The 20,068-nt window shown below is 47.8% G+C and overlaps 1 protein-coding gene across 2 annotated transcripts; it reads left to right on the top strand.

Moving 5' to 3' along the window:
- The first annotated feature begins 26 nt into the window (after positions 1 to 26).
- COPG1 (COPI coat complex subunit gamma 1) lies at positions 27 to 20,058 on the top strand. 2 transcript variants are annotated; one of them, XM_072934823.1, is made up of 24 exons: positions 27 to 69; positions 3,766 to 3,818; positions 4,577 to 4,657; positions 4,755 to 4,826; positions 5,618 to 5,697; positions 6,566 to 6,641; positions 6,796 to 6,888; positions 7,207 to 7,293; positions 7,443 to 7,600; positions 8,200 to 8,333; positions 8,894 to 8,961; positions 9,707 to 9,895; positions 10,348 to 10,443; positions 11,816 to 12,059; positions 12,439 to 12,514; positions 12,794 to 12,897; positions 13,010 to 13,135; positions 13,509 to 13,577; positions 13,945 to 14,087; positions 15,531 to 15,702; positions 16,656 to 16,753; positions 18,061 to 18,199; positions 19,124 to 19,222; positions 19,791 to 20,058. In XM_072934823.1, the coding sequence occupies exons 1-24, from the start codon at positions 42 to 44 to the stop codon at positions 19,919 to 19,921; spliced, it is 2,616 nt and encodes an 871-aa protein (XP_072790924.1). In that variant the 5' UTR covers positions 27 to 41; the 3' UTR covers positions 19,922 to 20,058. The 2 variants fall into 2 exon arrangements, with proteins under 2 accessions (XP_072790924.1, XP_002198012.4); XM_002197976.6 differs by lacking the exon at positions 27 to 69 and adding an exon at positions 1,201 to 1,415.
- Positions 20,059 to 20,068: the final 10 nt, after the last annotated feature.

The raw sequence follows: 20,068 nt of genomic DNA, 5'->3' as shown, positions 1-20,068 counted from the left end.
CACCTGCAGGGGGGCCACTGGAGCTGGTGGGGGACACGGCCATGCTCTTCGAAGACTACCTGCTGCAGGGTGAGTGAGCCCTTGCACTGTGGAGTGGGCACTGGCTTTGGGAAAGGGGCAGAAGCAACCGGGGTGACCCCACATTCCATGGAAGGGACAGATTTCAGGAAAGGATGTGCCAGCAGATGGTGGGTTGGGGTGAGGTGGCAAGGCGGATAAAAGGTTTTTTGCTATCCCTGCCTGACCTGAAGCTCAGGTGATGCCTGGCCCCTTGAGATACCCCCCTGCACCCCCTGGGTGTGTGCTGTGGGGCTGAGCCTGAGTTTGTGGGCCAGGGTAGAGACAGGGTGCTGGTAGCAGTGGGGGACAGGGGTTATAGGAAGACCTGCCAGAGCTGGTGCATCCAAGTGGGACACTCCAGGGCAGGCAGCCTGAGTGACAACTGTCCATCCCGCAGAAGGGGGTTCTCCCCTGCTACTTCCAGTTTTCTTGGGATGCTGAGCCTGTGAGGATCTCCTTTCCATGTCCTGCCACAGAGTCTCATCAGTCCTCCCCGAGACCCAGTGTGCCCCTACACTTCAGCCCACTCTGTCCCTAGTGCCCCCTCACCTCCGAAGTGCCCTTCCCCTGCCCAGCTCAGGGGTCCCAGTGCCAGCCCCCATCACCAGTGCTGCCCTGGTACCAGTGCCTCCTGCCGCGGGCCGTGTGCTCTCCCCAGCCCAGCTGGAGGAGCAGTGTCCCGGTGTCCCCAAGGGCTGCTCCAACCCAGCGTACCGAGCAGTATCCCGGTATCCCAGCAGTCCCGGTGTCCCCGCTGTCCCGGTGTCCCCGCTCTCCGGTGTCCCCGCAGTCCCGGTGTCCCCGCTGTCCCGGTGTCCCCCGCAGTCCCGGTGTCCCCGCAGTCCCGGTGTCCCCGCTGTCCCGGTGTCCCCGCTGTCCCGGTGTCTCAGCAGTCCCGGTATCCCCGCTCTCCCGGTGTCCTCAGGGCCACCCCTGCCCCCCCGTCCCCTCAGCGCCGACCCCGAGCCCGAGCCCGACGCCGACCCCAGCCCCGCCAGCCCCGCCCCCGCCAGCCCCGCCAATCAGACCGCGCTATTGCCGGTTGGCCCCGCCCCCTCCCTGTCAATCACGGCTCCGCGCCACGCCCCGCAGCCGCCCGGGAGGCGGCCCCGCGCCTGCGCAGTGCGGCGGCCGCAGTGCCGGTGACAGGCTGGCAGGAAGGGGCGGGGCAGGAAGGGGCGGGGGCGGTGCCGGGACCGGGAGTGGGTCCGGAACCGGGACCGGGATCATCGGGATCAGCATCGAGATCGGGATCTAGGTTGGGACTGCCGCTGCCACGGGACGGGAGGGCTGCAGCGACTGGCCGCTCGGTAGCACCATGCTGAAGAAGTTCGACAAGAAGGACGAGGAGTCGGGTGAGGGGAGGCCGGGGGCGCTGTGAGGGGACAGACCTTCGGTGGGTACGGAGGGGATTGGCGAGGGGGACCCTTGGTGGTACGGCGAGAGCCGAGAGGGAAGAGAGCCCTGCTGTGGCAGTGAGGGGAGCTGTGAGGGACAGAGGGAACTGGGAGGGGAGGCTCGGTGCCAGCCTGGCAGCGGGGGCTCGCTGGTGTACATGGAGCGCGGTGGGAGCACTGGAGCGGTCTGTGCCTCCTTCTCGCAGCTGCAGCCCGAGGCTAAACTGATTGTATCGGCACAGCACAGCGAGGTTACTGCCACATCACCAGGTGCACAGCCTGAGACTAAATATTGAGCACTTTAGCCCTGTTCACAGTTGCCCAGCTCTGGAACCAGGTGCTATAGCCAGGTAAAATCCATCGTTTCTGGCCCCACAATCACTGCTACTTTCAATAGATCAGAAAACCTGAGAGCACCAAGGAAACATGAAGTGGTTGCCCGACTTTTCAAAACTTTAGGCCGATTAGTGAGGAAGAGGTTATTTTATGTGGTGTGTAATTCAGGTGTAAACGATGCATCATAAGACAGTGTTTCCTTTCGTGGTTTAGCTTTGTGGTATCTTTTTCATCTTCCTATGAAGCTTTCTACGAGTCTTGCTCTGCATAACAAATCAGTGCGTCCTGAAGCAAATTGATTCAGCTTACATCTTGGTGATTGTTCTGTGTTACTCTGCTTTCTTTTTATCTTAATGGGCATGAAATTCTTTGCCCTTGTTTCCCTTTTCCAAGGCCTCCAGTGACATCTTGATAAGCAGAGAATTTAGTGAGGCAGCTGTTGGAGGGGAATTACTCTTGGCTTTCATTTTGGGGGCTGTTCTTCATTTGCAGCTGCCACACCCATCAAGGTATTGACATTACCTATGGCTAGGGTTGGCAGGAGATGCATGTATCCAGTTAGTTTGCTTTTGTGTCTTTGCTTTCCATGTATGGTTTTGCTGGCCTTGGATGACCTGCTCCCACTCCCTGTGACATGTAATTTTGGCCACAAAATTATGTTTCTCAACAAATCAAAGTAACTTGTTGTTAGTTATCCAACATTAGGAACTTTATGAACACACAACTTCTGCCCTCCCTGCATCTTTCTCCATCTCCATGGAAGAAAACTGATGCAGGGTGCTGTGAGGACTGAGACCCCATGTACAATGTACTTCAAGATCCTTAGTGCTATGAAGGAGAAAGAGGTGATGCAGCATTGGTCATGGCTGATTTAAGGATTGTAGACATGCTGGACCATGGAAATACTGGGCTGCTGGGCAGGTTGTTTGGAACACATTAGCATATTTATCCTAGAACTGGTTCATACTCATACTAGAGACATTTTTGCTCTTTCCCCTTGTTTTGTTCTACCTCTTCAACCTCACATAAGTGTCTGTGTTTTGTTCAGCCACCTGCTGCCTTTGCCTTTGCTCCCTCCTGAGCCAGAGGGAGGGCATTTTATGAACCAGGAAGGAGCCAGAGTGCAGATGTGTTTGCTTTTCTATGTAAGGCTTACTCTGGAAAGGGCTCCTGGCACCAGCCTAGGATGCTTCAAGCTTGGGTCAGGTCAGATTTTGGCCCAGGAGATGTTCTCTCTAGTGGACCAGGCTTTGGCACAAACACTAGAACAGCCCTGAAAAAGGCTGCATTCTGTCCCAGGGCCAGGCTGAACATAGGTTCTAATTAAAACCTGCCTATCAATAACTAGCAGCTTTTGAAAAGCTGCAGGTCACTCAATGCTTGGGAGGCAATCTAATAGAGACCATGCAGAATGATTGTGCTTTTCCCTCTGATTATTTAATCCTTAATTGCTGGGAGTTCTAATTATTTAGTATCATTTACTTTGTTAAGTGGAACAATGAAAATTACTTTGTGTCCAGCCTATCTAGTCTGCTGTCTTGTTCTCTTAATTAGTGATAGAGCCAAAAATACTTTACTGGTGGATTTTTGATTGGTTTATATGGGATGATAAAACACTCCTGACTCACCAGTCTGGCAAGCAATACCTCTTCCTGTCTAAGCTTTTGTTTCTAGGCCTGTCCTATTGATGCTCTAACTGCCAGCAAGCTCCCAGCCCAGGGGTGGAAATAGTTCTTTGGGGATACAGTGGAGCACAGTTATTTTACAGCTAATCAGTCTATGTCTGCCTTCCCTGACTGCAATGAAGACATCCAATTAATATTATTTCGAAGAGGGTGCTCTCATGGCTTGGTGTTCATGAAAAAAAATCACCCCAAAATGCTCAGACTGTTTTTAAAGTATGGGCATGGTTAAAAAGTTGCTTTCCCATGGCACTATCCTTGGAGAGACTTTTACTCTCTCTGTTTTGCAGGTGGGAATTCCAACCCGTTCCAGCACCTGGAGAAGAGTGCAGTCTTGCAAGAGGTAAATCTTCAGACCATCTTCTCTGTGTACCCCACTGGACAGAGTCTCTCCCTCTCTTGAGTAGGTCACTGGAGAACTTTTGTAAGGAAATGAGAGTTTATTATTGTCGTGCTTGCTCTGAAGGAAACGGGCAACAGTTCTTACTTTGTTATTGGACAGATAAAGGGAGAAGGTTGAAATGGTCTCTGTAACAAATTAAAGACTCTGAACTCTAAATAGTAATAAAAGGGAAAAAAATTATCTGGGAAAACTCACCCCAAACCAGGAAGATTGGGAAATTTGCCTTGGACACCCCAAATTTCTTGTGGACAACAATATTAGAGAGAGGGGTGTGAGTGGTTATTGAACAGTTCTATGGATTTTCTCTGAAGAAATGCCATTCTTTTCAAGAGCAGATGAACATCTCAATCCCCAGCCCCTGTTGGTTCAGCATTCTCTTTTTGCTTGTGAGGTTGGGAACGGTGTTGGTTCCTGTAGCCTCAGCTAGCTCAAGTTCGTGTGTTGGAAGAGTGCACAATGCAGACCAGTGTGGGGGAAAGTGTGATGAGAATTTAGCCTTTAAACCTCTATTGCTCTCGGATTTGTAATCTCAGACTGCAAAACCAGCTGTTTAAAGGGGTCCATGTTTAATAGGAATTAAAGGAAATCTGATCCAAAATCATTAAGTATCTTGTCATACCTCACTCACAGTTTGTTGCTGGGACAGGCAGGACACTGTTTGCAAGGGGGGTGAGTCCTTGTCTGTGCTTTGTCTCCAGGCTCGAGTGTTTAATGAGACTCCCATAAACCCACGAAAATGTGCTCATATCCTCACCAAGATCTTGTATCTCATAAACCAGGTAAGAGAGAGAAAATATATACCTATACAGACATGTGCATCAGGCCCAAAGCTGGTTGTGATCATTGGGATTTCCTTTCTTCTTTCCACACAACTAGGGGGAGCACCTTGGTGTCATGGAAGCTACCGAATCCTTCTTTGCTATGACCAAGCTGTTTCAGTCCAGTGATGTAAGTCTGCCTTTGGTTTTCTGTATTTATCTGGTGGGACAGGTTGTCCCTTGAAATACACATTTTTATACAATCAGCTTTTCTGTCCTGTCTGAAGCTAGCTGATCTGAAAGTAGGGTGAAAGTTTAGAAGTGGTAATCAGCTTCTTAGCCCTTCCCAGATCTTGTAGCAGCTTAACTGAAGCAGGCACTGCTCTTGAGGCAGAGATTCCTCTCTCTAAATTGCCATTTAAATAATGAGATTGTGGTAGGCAGATGGATTTTACTGTGCTTTGTGCCCAGCATTAAAATATCCTGCTGAGAGTCAGCAATTGTGTGTTTGGAGGAGACTGGGAATTAGTGCCTACTCACAGCAGTAGCACTGTCATTAACTGTCCCCCAAACTGCAAGGCATTAAAATCATGAGACCAGTGCAGAAATCCCCAGACTCAGGAATATAAATTGTTTGCCTTCTTGCTTTTGAAGCAACACGAGGCTTTCAACCACCAACCATCAAATAGTTTCAAGGCCGCCTCCTTGTCCGTGTGAATGACAAGTAGAAGATGAAACCAGATGCAGCTAAATCCTGTATCTCTATGGTCTCACCCTAAGACTGAGGGATTTAGAAGAAGAAGAGGTGTTTTGTTAGTCAATTTGGATTTTGTACGTATTTTACACTCAGGGAGTGAGGCACTCTGAAAGTATCAAGTTCTTGTGATCTTCATGATAAAATTATGTAAGCAGGGAAAACTGAGATCCCTTCCTATCTGGGCTCATCTCAGCTGATGTTCTTCTTCCTTATTTCCTTGCCAGCCAACTCTTCGCAGGATGTGTTACCTCACTATCAAAGAGATGTCTTCTATTGCAGAAGATGTGATCATTGTTACTAGCAGGTCAGTAACTTCACTTTTCTTGCTGTAATATTGACATGCCCTTCAGTAATGTCTGTCCAGCTTCTTGAAGTAAGTAGTCCCTGAGCAGGGTGATGATAGGGAATGCCCTTGGTGAGGAAAAGCTTTCCTTTATAAAAGACCAATAAAACAGACATTAAACTCATAGTGATGTATGCAGAATATGCTGTGTCCCCATATACCATGCCCATGGATGTTTGGAGTGTCTCTTGGGTTACATGATATGGTAGCACTGCTATTTTCTCCCCTTTTGCAAAGGCTTTTGCATTAACTCCTGCCTGAATGCCTTGAAATGTTTTGAAGAATTCTGGCATAAATCCCAAGGCTTTCAACAGGTAGACAAGGATTTACTTCTCCTGTGGCAGCACAGAATATGACTTCAGCAGGGAACAAAATTCCCTCTGTGAGTCATTCCTGAGTTGCTGATCATGCCAGTGAATGCCCTGTCAGGGAGTCAGGAGCCTGCCAGTACAGGGTCTGTAAAGGGCTGAGGCAGAAGCAAGTCTCAAGTGCTGTAATATGATGAACTCCTGACCCTTCACAGATGGTCTGACACTGACCAGGACCCTGGGAAAAGAGCAGGAATGAGTGTTCAGTAGGAAGGACAAATGCCTCAGGGATAGATGTATGTGCTCCAGCCTCACTTGGTGAACAGAAACCAAGCAACTTGTTGATGGGCTTAGGATCTGAGTACTGATCTTTTCTTCCTGCCTCCCCACGCCTGAGACCTGCAGCTGCCTGCTTGGCATTCAGCCATGATGCTGGCTGCCTGCTGCTCTGTGTGCACTTTGTGTGCACTTGAGAGCTGCTGGATTGGGAGTGCCATATTGAGAGCTTCCTGTTTTCCCAGCTTAACCAAAGACATGACTGGGAAGGATGACAATTACCGAGGCCCTGCTGTGAGAGCACTCTGTCAGATCACTGATGTAAGTGCTGCTTTTCCCATGGGGCAGCTCTGTGCCCTTCACTTTTTCCTACTTTACCCCGTCCCACTTTCCACTCTGCTTTTCTTGCCTTTGCATTCCCTTTCACACTCGGAATGGCTTTCCCTTATCAGCTGCTGTTTCCCTCTCCCTGCAGAGTACCATGTTGCAGGCCATTGAGCGCTACATGAAGCAGGCGATTGTTGACAAAGTACCGAGTGTGTCCAGCTCTGCTCTCGTGTCTTCTTTGGTATGTACTCCTTGAGGGACAATCAAGCAAGGAAGCAGTCATCTGTGGTGGGACTGGACATCTTGGGAGTTTCAGGATTTTGTTGCTATTCCTGTCTTTGTGGACTGAGGGACAGGTGCTGACTTTGCTAGGGATCATCAGCCTCCTGAGGCTGTGGCTGTCATGGCCAGATCTCTGCATGCTGATCCCTTGTTCTTCTACAAGTTGCTGCTGCCAGCACGCTCATGGGGAAGACTCATTGCTTCTTAGTATTACCTGAAATTCCCAAAGCTTCCTCCATTCTTATCTCATGGGTTGTTGTTGCTCTTCTCCTTCCAGCACTTGCTGAAGACCAGTTATGATGTGGTGAAGCGCTGGGTGAATGAGGCTCAGGAGGCAGCTTCCAGTGACAATATCATGGTGCAGGTAGGACAGCCACCTCCACCAGGGGAATAGTCATCAGCAGCTGGGCACAGAGCAAATTGCTGCAGCTCAGCCGGGCACCTCTGGGCGCAGAGGGGACAAAAGGGGAAAGAACCCACCGTGGGTTTGTGACATTCTCTTTCCCTGCACAGTATCACGCTCTGGGCCTGCTGTACCACGTGCGGAAGAACGACCGCCTGGCAGTCAACAAGATGCTCAGCAAGTTCACACGCCACGGCCTCAAGTCCCCGTTTGCCTACTGCTTGATGATCCGAATAGCCAGCAAGCTGCTGGAGGAGGAGGCTGGCAGGTGAGCAGGCTCCTTTGCCCTGCTGAAAGAACTTCCTGGTCCTGCTTCCATCTCTTCTTACAGACTCACTTGCCATCTTATTTGTTCTGTCTTTGAAGAGCAGCACACAGCTTCTACCCTCTTATTGTTGGATAAAAGCAGAGAAAATATAGGATGTCTTAATGGTTGTTTTGTGAATACTTCTGTGAGTCTTGCTTGCACATCACTTACTATCTTGTTTCTCTGGACTGTTTTGCATAGCCATCCTTTGTTTTACTTCATTTTCTCTGTCTTCTGTAATTGTTTTTATAGCATGTATGCAGTGTGACTTCCTGGTGGATAAGAGCTGTGGTGTGTACAGTTATTTCCTACTGTGTGAGAGTTGAGGGAGATTCCCTTTGGTCTGTAAGGCAAAGGGTGTCTTCTCAGAAGGCAGCCTGTCAAGCATGCTAGAAGTACAGTATAATGACCACTGCGAAATCTGGGGACAAAAAATCTGGGTTTATGGCTACTTTTACCTTTCCATGGGCTGTGGGACCTGCCCGTTTATGCTGCTGAATTCTTAACTTCTGTTAGTACCTTTGCTTTAATTCAATCTTGTGGTGTTTTTTGTCCCTTAGCCGCGATAGCCCTCTGTTTGATTTCATTGAGAGCTGCCTGAGAAACAAGCATGAGATGGTGGTGTATGAAGCTGCATCTGCCATTGTTAACCTGCCCAACTGCACTGCCAAGGAGTTGGCTCCAGCTGTCTCAGGTAAGTGTGGTGCTCATGGTCATGGTGAGGGAATTATGAGCCTCCAGTGGTGACCCTGCTGATTGACCCAAGAAACAAGGGCCTTGTGTACGTTCAGGCTTCTTATGCTGCTCTATCCTTTTTTGGTTTATGCTACTGCTGAGAGCCTGTGGTGTGTGTGAATAGCTTTGTTCTTGTAAAAGCGTGTTCAGGTGTGGGTTACTTCATGGGTCAGTTCTGGGAAAGGAGCAGGGTTTGTGTGAAATGGAGAACAGCAGTTCAAATTAACTTAATAGGAAAGATGACAAGGTGATGAATTTGACTTTCACAAGGAGCAGAGAGTAGCAGCACTGTGGAAGAAGAGGGAGGTAGCTAAGAGTTAGTTGTCAGCAGGAATGTGACAAAGGCAAAGGGGACAAGACGGGAGTAATCTATTAAAGGTACAATTGCTTCTTAAGCATTTTTCTAGTTACGTTATGCTTGCAACTGTCTCTTTGCTGAAGCTCTTGCTTTAGGTATTAAATGCTTCTCAGTATTAGAGTGCCTAAACATCTGCCTTTGTTGGTTTTCCCACCTTGCAGTTCTGCAGCTGTTCTGCAGCTCACCAAAAGCAGCACTAAGATATGCAGCCGTCCGTACCCTCAACAAGGTAGGAGCCAGTCTCTTGGGAGCTCCAATAGTGTCTCGTGCAGGGAGGTGCAGACTTCAGAAGGAGGCAGTCAGATTATATGATGATTTTGTGTGAATAATATCTGTCTTGTGCTACAGCCTTACATTTCATTGCATTCTGTCTGGAATAAAACCTCAAAGAACACTCTACAGAAGGGAAAAAAAAACCCTGATAATTTTCACTGGTCTCTTAGAATGTCACTAGTCTTAGTGTTACTGCTTTCCCTTCTGAGCTTCCCATGGTAAAGAAGCTCCTTGTAAAAGAGGGATCAAACCTTGATGATGCTTCTTGCCTGCTCTGTGGTAGTCTTTGCTCCAGCTTTTCCCTTCTCCTTATAAACATTATAAAAGAAAAAGAGAGAATGGCAGTGTCTGGTAACTGGTGTGCTTCCACCCACGGAGCTGTTTTTCACAGCTAGTCTGGCTGAATTTTTGTTAGGAGTTCATAGCTTTCTTTTCTTACTATATAGAGCAAAATCAGAGTTAAAAATAATAAAAGATTGTTTATTATTACTGCTTCTCTTCCAGCAAGGGGTGCAATTCTGCAGGAAACAAGAGCTTGTTACCTTAACTCCAGATGAGCTGTTTGTCTGAGATGTCCCTCATGTATCTCAGACAAAGTCTATACCACTTATTTCTATGGGAAGGAGTGAGTTTTGCTGGGTTTTGCCAGCTGGGCATTTTGCATCTCTTGGGGGATTTTCATTCTTCCTTTGCTGCTGCAGGTGGCCATGAAGCACCCATCTGCTGTGACTGCCTGTAACCTGGACCTGGAGAACCTTGTGACAGACTCCAACCGCAGCATAGCCACCCTGGCCATCACCACGCTGCTGAAAACCGGCAGTGAGAGCAGCATTGACCGCCTCATGAAGCAGATCTCCTCTTTCATGTCAGAAATCTCAGATGAGTTCAAAGTAAGGAAGTGGGAGAATGAGGGACACCCAAATTCCTGAAGAAATCTCATGGTCTTTGTCTGTGTTTGTGTGTGTGCTCTAAACCTTCATGGAGCTGCTTCCAGAAGCAGCAGAATATTTGCAGGAAGGAGAAGGTATTTGAGGCTGTCTGCCTAAGCCATGCCTCAGTCCTACATCTCTGAAATCACATGCTGTCTTCTGGGGAGATGCCTTCTGAGAATCAAATCTCCTCCTTCTTCCAGTGAGTGTGGGCTTTCTTTAGGGGCCGGTGCATAAAGATCTATCTCCTCCAATTCTCAGGATTGCACCTCCTGGAACTGCATTTGTTGAATAAATAAAGACAAAAACATGATTTCCAGGCTAGGGAAACCAGCAGAAAATTGATACAATTCAGCTATTTTTTCCTGCAGGGTGAAACAGAATTGTTTTTTACTTGCCTCCTTTTCCTGCAGGTGGTAGTGGTGCAGGCCATCAATGCTCTGTGTCAGAAGTACCCTCGCAAACACGCTGTCCTCATGAACTTCCTCTTCACTATGCTTCGGGAGGAGGTGAGTTTGCAGGACAACTGTGTCTGCCTTGCTTGTGTGCGTGAACAGTACTTCCTGTGAGTGTCAGGCTTTTACTGATAAGGCTGTGCAGTGAAAGCCTCTCTCTAAAAGGCTTGCAGTCTAACTGCAGAAATGCCCAGCCGTGCACAATAGTTATAAGCATACTGGCAGGTATATTTTTAGTGTGGTTTTCATTCTGTGATTTTTTTTTTTATGGGGGTTTATTAACTCTCAAAGCAAATGCAAGCAACAGCAGATCTGTTGGCAGTCCATGTGTGTTTTGCATTTGAACCAGCTTTCTTTTATACTTTGACAGCAAATTCCAAGAAGTTTTGTCTTGTACACAAAGATTCAATAATGACCTATTTATTGATGACACAGGACCACTTTTGTTCGGGTGTCTGTGCTCTGGCAGTGAAGGGATCACAAGTACCTCTAACCATTCTCTGCATTCAGTCAGACAAAAATTGCAGAAAAACAGCTTTACAGAGGTTTGCTGAGGCTGTTTCTAAATGATCCAACATGCCTGCAGCACAGCTGGCACCACTGCTTGCTCTGACATCACTTCCTGCCAATTACAGCCTCTCAATTGGGAACAAACTGGAGCATCTCATTTTGCTCCTGTGGAAAATGGACCATTCTCCTTTCTCAGATTTTCTGTGGGTGGATGATATCATTTTGAATGTGGTTTTGTACTTCAAACCATTCTGTTTTAAAGTTCTTTTAATCTGAAGTAACTCCAGAAAGATCCAAATGCCTGACACTGTGCATGTAATTGGCAGAGGGTAGTGTGCAGTTTAATCCCCTGATGTGTATTGAGGGCATTAGTAAATAATGTCTGAAGATAGCCAAGCTTTACTGGCATGTCAGGTTGTGGCTGTACCTGGGGAGGTATTGATTGCCTATCATCCCACACTAATGGAGCTATTTGCTATGTCCTGCTGTGGCAGATACAATCTTTCATACATTTTTCTTTTCTCAGATGTCTAGTGCTAAAAGGGAGAGGGTTGGGTTTTTTCTCCTTCCATATGGCTGGTTTTAAGCACTAATTCTAGCAACAGAGGATTTTGATTGAGATAAAAACCCTTCAGCCAGATGACTCCTTTTACTCTTGGGTTAGGACTTGGGTTTTTTTTTCTCCAGTGCAGCCATTCTGAAGGAAGCTGGCAAGAGAACTTAAATATTAGCTGGCCCTCTGGGTGTAAAGAGGGTCAAAAGTGAGGGCAGAATTACTGCCCTCCTCCTTTCAAACACACATTAAAAGCACTGAGTGTGAGTGACCTTTCAAAGGAATGTTTGCCCTGTCTAGCTAGCTCAGAGTCTCTAAAATACTCTGAGATTTCCAGCTGAGCAGTTCCCTTTTGCTCCTCAGGGTGGCTTTGAATACAAGAGAGCCATCGTGGACTGCATCATCAGCATTATTGAGGAGAACTCAGAGAGCAAAGAGACAGGCCTGTCTCACCTCTGTGAATTCATTGAGGACTGCGAGTTCACTGTGCTGGCCACTCGTATCCTCCACCTCTTGGGGCAGGAAGGGCCCAAAACCAACAACCCCTCCAAATATATTCGCTTCATCTACAACAGGGTTGTTCTGGAGCATGAAGAAGTCCGGGCAGGTAAGTGACAGACTGGAAAGTTCTCTGCCCTTGGACAGATGTTCAGGGAACCATAGTGTGTGAATGCCTCTGTCTTTAAGGGTTGTGATTTGCTCTAGGCCTGAGCAGATCGTTTTGTACAGCCAAGATCCTGCAGTAGTGTTGATGGAAGAGGCGGCCTGTGGCTGAGAAGTGGGAAGGAATATGCACTGGTTCTGAAAGTAGACAAAGGTTTGCAGGCACTACTTCACCTCTGCTTCTTTCTAGCCACAGTTTTACTAATGTACACAGTTTACTAGTGTAGCATCTCTGACATGATATTTGATCAAGGCCGAGAAATGGAGGACACTTCAGCTGATTCCTTTGCTTTCTAATTCAGTTTTCATGACTTTCGCTACAGGTGCTGTAAGTGCCCTTGCCAAGTTTGGAGCTCAAAATGAGGAGATGTTACCCAGTATCTTGGTGTTACTGAGAAGGTCAGTTGGGCCTCAGAGTTCTTCAACTTCCTGGGTGAAATACCTTATTTGCTTGAGAGCTTGTCTAGTCTCTCCTACCTGTGGGTCTGAGAAGGTGCAGGGGGTGTGATCCTGTGATGGGATCACCAGTGCATTCAGCACCACAAAGTGGACAGATTACTGCTTTTCTGATATAATTACTAGGAGATTGCTGGATCTCCCCTATGGCATGATTTTTCTGGCCCTGTGATGTTTCTTAGTCGTGTGGATTCTGAAGAAAGTTTTCCACTTTCCCCTCAGGTGTGTGATGGATGATGACAATGAAGTGAGAGACAGAGCCACCTTCTACCTGAATGTTCTGGAGCAGAAGCAGAAGGCCCTCAATGCTGGCTACATCCTGAACGGTACTACAGGAAGGCCTTAAAACAAGTCTGCACCTCTTTCCTGGTTTAACAAGAGTTAAACTAAAGACCTGGCAGTGTTGTGGTTTTAGTGACCTGTCCCTTCTGTCCCCAGGGTTGACGGTGTCCATCCCTGGCCTGGAGAGGGCTCTGCATCAGTACACCCTGGAGCCCTCTGAGAAACCCTTTGACTTGAAATCTGTTCCTTTGGCAACAGCTCCTATCATCGAGCAAAGAGCAGGTGAGGAATCAGGTCCCCTGATTGCCTGCATTGGGCTTGCTGAGAATTGCTGAGAATTGCTGAGCTCCATCCTATTTGAATTTTGTGGGATTGCATCTCCTGGAAGGACTAAGGCCTGCAAATCTGGTTGCTCCCATGTTAATGTTTCAGTTTAGTCCAGCTGCTAATAATAGTAGTAACTGGCAATCCTCACTGGAGATGCTGCAGTTCTAAAGCTGCTTAGGAAGCCAAGTACAGGTGTGAGCTCCCTTGCTTTCTTCAGTCAAATCCCTCTACAGACATTAATCTGTTTTCTGATTTAGTAATTTCTTACTCTTCTCCTTCAAATCTTTTGGGTTTGTTTTTGTTAGATTGTTTTCTTATTCATTTGCAGAAAATGTCCCTGTTGCTGTAGTGAAACAGCCAGAGAAAGTGGCAGCAACACGGCAAGAAATATTCCAAGGTAAATTGGTGCAAGGCCTCTTCTCTGTCCATGTGTGAGAACTCTGTAGCCACCTCTTGCTGAGCCTGCCGTAGCCCCTCTGGCTTCTTCTTACCCTCTTGCAGGGAGTGACATGGGCTCCCAACTTAAGGTCAGCTGTTCACTCCTGGAGGGTGGGGGTGCCTGCAGTCCTCTTGTTTTCTGTCTTCCAGTAGTCATGAGCAAAGGATGTCTCCTTTTAATTTTAAAAGTCTCTAGGGAATGTTTATGAGTATTTGATGGATAATTCCTTGCTGGAGCAGCTTCTGGCAGCTGAAACAAGGGGTTTGAAACTGCTAATAGTTCCTTATGTCTTGAGGAAAGCAGTAATTTGTGTCCTCTGTTTCAGAGCAACTGGGGGCCATCCCAGAGTTTCGGGGGCTGGGCCCACTCTTCAAATCTTCCCCAGAGCCTGTGGCCCTGACAGAGCTGGAGACAGAGTATGTGGTTCGTTGCACGAAGCATACCTTTGTCAACCACATGGTGTTCCAGGTGGGTAGCTATGGGGTGTGGTGCTGAACTCTCTTACAAGATAAGCTCCTGACTGGGTAAAAGCTTCATTGTGAAGACATTCTCAGGGATATCATAGAATCATAGAATAGCCTGAGTTGGAAGTGACTTTATAGATAATCTAGTGTCAACCCCCCTGCCATGGACAGGGACACCTTTCACTGGACCAGGTTTCTCAGAACTCCCTTCAACCTGGCCTTGAACACTTCCAGAGATGCAGCACCCACAGTCTGTTTTCAAAGCACGACACTGCAATGAGTAGTCCTTAGTTTCTTATCCATGGTAGTAGAACCCCAAAGAAAATGAATAAGGTTATGGAGGTGTGTCTGAGCAATGCTTACAGGTACAGTCAAATCCAACAAGCACTAGGTGGGGCTGTTCTCACTGAGGAGTTGGCAAGGGGATCTGTGTTCTTTCTTCAGAGTCCCCAGGCCTATGGTTTGGGCATGAAAGAGTGAAGCTTACTACATCTGAGAGGCTGAAAAGGGTACCTAAGAAAGGGATCCAGTGGGGGAGAGTTCTTCATCTGTTATGTTTTGTTTTAGCCTGTAGCACTGGTGGTTTCTTCTGTACATCCTGGCTTTGGCTCTACCACACTGCTGCTGCATGTTAGATGTTAGGATTGATGTGCCAGTGCCCTTGCCTGGGCTTCAGGGAGTCTGAGGCACAGTGAGTCCTTTGCTAGCTTGTGACCAGCAGTGTTTTGTCCTTAGCCAGCTCTTTCCTCAAAGCTCAGAACTGCTTAAACAGCCCTCACAGGGGTTGACCTTTGTTTCTGTTGTCCATCCACCAGATGCAATTGTGTGAACTTAAGAAATTTGGCATTGCAGATGGAGCAAAGTCTAATCAGCAAGTTTAAACTTGCTGAAACTTGCTCAAGCTGTACCTTGTTCAGGCCATGCAAACAATCATCTTTCCTTCTGCTGTGAAGGCTCTGTGTCCCTGTAGCTTCAAGTGGGATGACATAGGCAAGACAGTACTTACATTTTGGTAGAGCAAAGAATTAACCCAGGAATGACTGGAAATTGGAGGAAAAAGTTCCATACTAACTGGTGGAACTGAAACAGGTAAAATCTGGCACATCCCTGCCCTCACTGAATTTGTGATCCTGCCTGAATTGCAGAGGGCAGGCCTTGGATTGGTGCGTACTGATTCATTTTAAGTCTTGTTTCCTTAAAAAAAAAGCTTGCTGGAGCACTGGACTCCCCAGCAGGGATTTAGTTTCTCCCCTAACGCATTTAAATAAGCACTCTTTAGTCAAGTTGCTCTGTAATGAGCCAGCTGATAGCGAGGTGCACTGTGGAAGCACAGAGAGCTGCGGGTTCATGGGCTGACACCAGGCTCCCACTGTGCCTAAGCTAAGTCTGCTCTGCAATGAGTCGTGAGCAGCTTCAAGCTGTTGCTGCTTTCCCCTCTCCTGTTTAGTTTGACTGCACAAACACCCTGAATGATCAGATCCTGGAGAATGTCACAGTGCAGATGGAGCCAACAGAGGGGTATGAGGTCATTGGCTACATACCTGCCAAAACCCTGGTGTACAACCAGCCAGGAACCTGCTACACACTGGTGGCACTGTCTGAAGAGGATCCAACAGCAGGTAAACAGTCTGCATGCTTTTTTCCTGTATTGCTTATCCCCACACATTCTACCTTACATCCCAGCCAGATATTTATAGCCTGGGTATGGCTGCAGCCCTGAGTGATGCTGAGCATGATTTGTCTTTGCTGTTTTGGGGGCTGTCAAGCCTTTATTCTCCTCTGCTGGTTCCCTTGTGCTGTAGTACTGCCAAGTTGGGCTGTAAGAGCCAGCAGATGAGTTGTCTTTTGTGCACCCTGGCATGTCCTTCACCCTTTCTTTGTGTTAAACGTGGGGAGGCTGATGCTTGTAAAGCGCTGAGAGTGCCCAGATGCTCTGAGTAGCAAACGCGTATTTCAGACAAACTGCTAGAATTTATGGGATGTCTCTTTGAATTGAACATTCCCCTCCCTTTTTTGCCACTGTCCAGAACATGAATCAAGCTTTACTTGTGCTTTGGTCTCCCTGGTTTGTGCTCTGGAACTGCTCTCCTGTCATGTTGCTGCTATTAACTCAGCAGTACCCATCTTCTAGGGATGAGTCACTGCTGCTTTTCCCAGCTGGGCGGTATTAATGAGCTGCAGCATTGCAGTGCAAGGGGCTTTCATTTCAGAGGCACATGAACTGATCCCTGGATGTGGATCTTGCTTCTTCACAAGGTGCTGGTGGGACATGTTTAGTTAGTATTCCCAACACAATGTGAGGTTCATTAGTAATAGCACTTGATCTGAGGATTATAGTCTTGTACAACCATTGTGAGCCTGTCTTTATCATTGTTTGCTTAATATTATAAATAAATAGCTTGTCCTTGAGAGATGAACTGTTGGAGAGCTCTCTCTAGGTCAGTGGCTAAGCCTGTGCTGCTGACAGTGCTGGGGAGAGCCTGGCTGCCCCAAATGTCCCGGCCCCATTCTACCTCAGGGGAGTGTGGATATGGTGGTAATGTGAGTTTTGCCTTTGCTTTCATGTTTCCAGTGGCCTGCACATTCAGCTGCATGATGAAGTTCACTGTCAAGGACTGTGATCCCAACACGGGCGAGACGGATGATGAGGGTTATGAGGATGAGTATGTGGTAAGAAGCTGGGCATGCACCTGATCATGGAAACTGCTGTCATTTTGTGAGGTTTTGCAATCTGAACTCAGTTCCCTGCAAGCAATGATGTGATCACCATCACCAAAGTAGGCAGCATCATGTACAGGGAGCTCTTGCTGTCCCTGATGCAGATGGGAGTTTGCAGATCTTGCTTTGTCTCATTTGGAATATTCTCCTGTTGCACATAGATGGGTACCTGAGTGTGCAGGATATATATGTTTTGGGAGGCCATGGTGCATCTTCCAGGTTTGGCTGTGCCCTATGGGCTCCAGCAATGGCACGCTCAGGGTTGTGGAGACAGGGCTATCAGGCATCTTTTGTTCTCCACAGGTGGCTCCAGTGGTGGCACAGTTAATTGTCTAGAGGCTTGTCTGGCACAGGAAAGTTGCCATCCTTGTTCTTATTTGGGGGAAGGTGGAGCTCTTCCCTCCCCAGCACTGACCCTGCTGAAAGCAGTGCTGCTGCAGAAGCATCTCTCTTCCTTGGAGAGGAAGGGATGTTGTTCACAGCCTCAGCTTGGCTGCTTAGCTCCAGAGACTGTTTTCTGTGTGTTGCCTGTCACTGCTGTGAATCTGACTAGAGGCAGTGCTGTGCAGTGAGTCACTTCTTCCCAGAAAGACTGGGGAGAGTCTTTCACAATGGAACATACAAGGTTAACACTTCTTTCAGCTTCCTACCAATCACCAAGGCAATTGAATGATACTTAAACTCTTCCATGTGTTTTAGCTAGAATCAGGAGGAGATTCTTTTCTGCAGCAAATGTTGGAATTAATGCAGGCTGGTGTCCTGCAGGGCATTGCCTGTCCTTCATTACATACTCTGGTGGGACAAGCCTGGTTCTGCCTTGCAGAGGTGCAGTCACAGCAGCTGCTCAGCTACCCTGGTGCCAGTGCTAGGTGATTGCACATGTCTGACAGCATATCACGGTACTGGCCTGCAGATAAGCCAGAAAGGCAAAACACAAGCTTACATGCATTTCAGGGAAACAAATGCTCAAGCAGCTATTTATAAGCTTTTGCTTTTCCCTCTGTTTTGGCCATTTGTCCAGTGCTTTGATCTCTCTCAGACCAAGGGCTGTGCTCAGAGCACGAATGTGGTTTGCAAGCCCTGGAAATGGCATCACTGTGCCTTTCTCAGGCCTCGCAGTTGCTCAGTAGCAAACCAGAAATGGAAGTGGAGGCAGTCTCCTATATTCACCTGATCTCAAGGAATCCAGTCTAAAGTTCACTCTGAGGATAACAGGGTTAAGAACAACCATATTTCACTTGAACCTCTTCTACTACCAGCTTGAAGACCTGGAGGTCACAGTGGCTGATCACATCCAGCGAGTTCTGAAGCCAAACTTTGGAGCAGCCTGGGATGAAGTGGGTGATGAGTTTGAAAAGGAAGAAACCTTTACTTTATCTGCTATTAAAACCCTTGAAGGTAAGGAAGGGTCTGTGAGCACAGGAGAGCTCTTATTTTCTCTCTTGCAGGCAGAGTCCAGAGGCCCAGTCTGGCTCACTTTAGACCTCTCAGAAAGGCTAATGGGGCAAAACCCTTCACAAGCTTTACACCACAGCTGTTAAATAGGGAGCTGCAGTTACTGTCATAATAAGTTAGCTCAGGTTTCAAAAAACCTAGAGTGTTTTGTGACCAGCAGAGACCAGGCTGGATTGTGGAGGCAAGAGAATAATATCTTGCTTTGCTTTTGTATTTAACCCTGCCAAGCAGATAGACCATGTTATGAACTCCCACTGTTCTTACTGAGACCAGTAATAAAAAATAAAAACATCAGAAGACATGAGGCTGGTGAGCAGGCTGGTGGGGTAAACCCTCTTCTCTTTCATCGTGTATCAGAGTCCTTCTATTTTACTCAAAAGCTTGTGAAAACTCAGTCCTTTTAATGCCTTACAGGGTGTCCTGTAGCCATTTTTGTGCTCCCTTGAATAGCCCCTTGGGGTTTGAAATAGTCTCCCTGAGGCCTTTTCATATTTCTCCTGGAGACTTGTGTCTCCTGCAAGACATGTCCTCCCTTTTCAAGTCTCCAGAGAAGCGAGCAGGCTGACAGGGCTGTGCAGTAAATGCAGCCAGCTGAATTCTCCTTCTGCCCTTGTTCTTGTTTATGTTGCACATTTGCCACATCAGATAACAGAACTCTCCTATGGTGGTGAGGGGTTTTGTGTGTTGTCTTTGTAGTCCTTGTGGCCTCCAAAACCACGATTCTGACCAGTGGTGGCTGTCCCTCAGGACAAGGAATGAGAACTGTAGCATGTAGGGAGAGCTTGAGTCACTTTTAGGTGCTGTTTAGGTGCCTCTGTTAAGACATTTGTGACACAGAGCCCATTTTATTGATTTTTTTTCTAACAGAGGCAGTGAGCAATATTGTGAAGTTCCTGGGGATGCAGCCCTGTGAGCGGTCAGATAAAGTGCCAGATAACAAGAACTCTCACACGCTGTACCTGGCAGGTGAGCTATGGGATGAGGTTCTGCTTGAGGAGCAGCTCTGGGAGGTTGCACAGAGCTGCCTATTGAAAATCAGGGCAGGAGTTCCTGATGGAGTCCACTGTGCCCTGGGTTGGATTTTGAGGTTTGTTCCTGCCATTATTTCAGTCTCTGCAGTGCAGAGCAACTGTCTTGGGATCAGGGAGGGTGCTGTGGTGGAAGGGATGTCGGGATCAGCCCCAGGCTCAGCTGGGTGGAATTTGCTGTCTTTGTGATCTGTGGCATCCTACTTTGGAGTGAGCCTGGTGTGGGAAAGAGCAGCCTTAACCAGCAGAATAGATGAGTACTGGAACTCTTAGGCAATCCTGGCTCTCTTCTCACCTGGAGTTTATCTTACACTTTGGTTTCATGGGTTTTACAGTAGCAGGAGTCCCAGGTATGTTATAATGAATAGGAACTGAGCTGCTTTAGGGTCTCTCCTGGCCCAGTTACTAGAACTTACCAGATTTTGCAGCAGCGTTCATCTTCAGACTTGCAGGGAGAAGCAAGCAACCTGCAGCGTGCTCACCCCTTCCTTCCCTGTCCTCTGCAGGTGTGTTCCGCGGTGGCCATGACCTCCTGGTGCGGTCTCGTCTCGTTCTCACCGACACGGTGACGATGCAGGTCACGGCCCGCAGTGCGGAGGAGCTCCCTGTGGATGTGATCATGGCTTCCGTGGGATAAACCCCCTTTCCAGGACTGCCGTAACTCCGAGCCCCCACTGCCAGCAGAATAAGGATCACGGTCACTACAGCAGCTTTTGTGTTCTCTGCAGTACAGCTGTACCTGGGGCTTTGTCTATAAAATTACCGTGTTTTTAATCTCCGCACC

This window comes from Taeniopygia guttata, chromosome 12 (assembly GCF_048771995.1).
Source record: "Taeniopygia guttata chromosome 12, bTaeGut7.mat, whole genome shotgun sequence".
Classification (NCBI taxonomy): domain Eukaryota; kingdom Metazoa; phylum Chordata; class Aves; order Passeriformes; family Estrildidae; genus Taeniopygia; species Taeniopygia guttata.
Note: the sequence above shows the minus strand (reverse complement) of the source record. Positions and strands in the feature narration are given on the sequence as shown.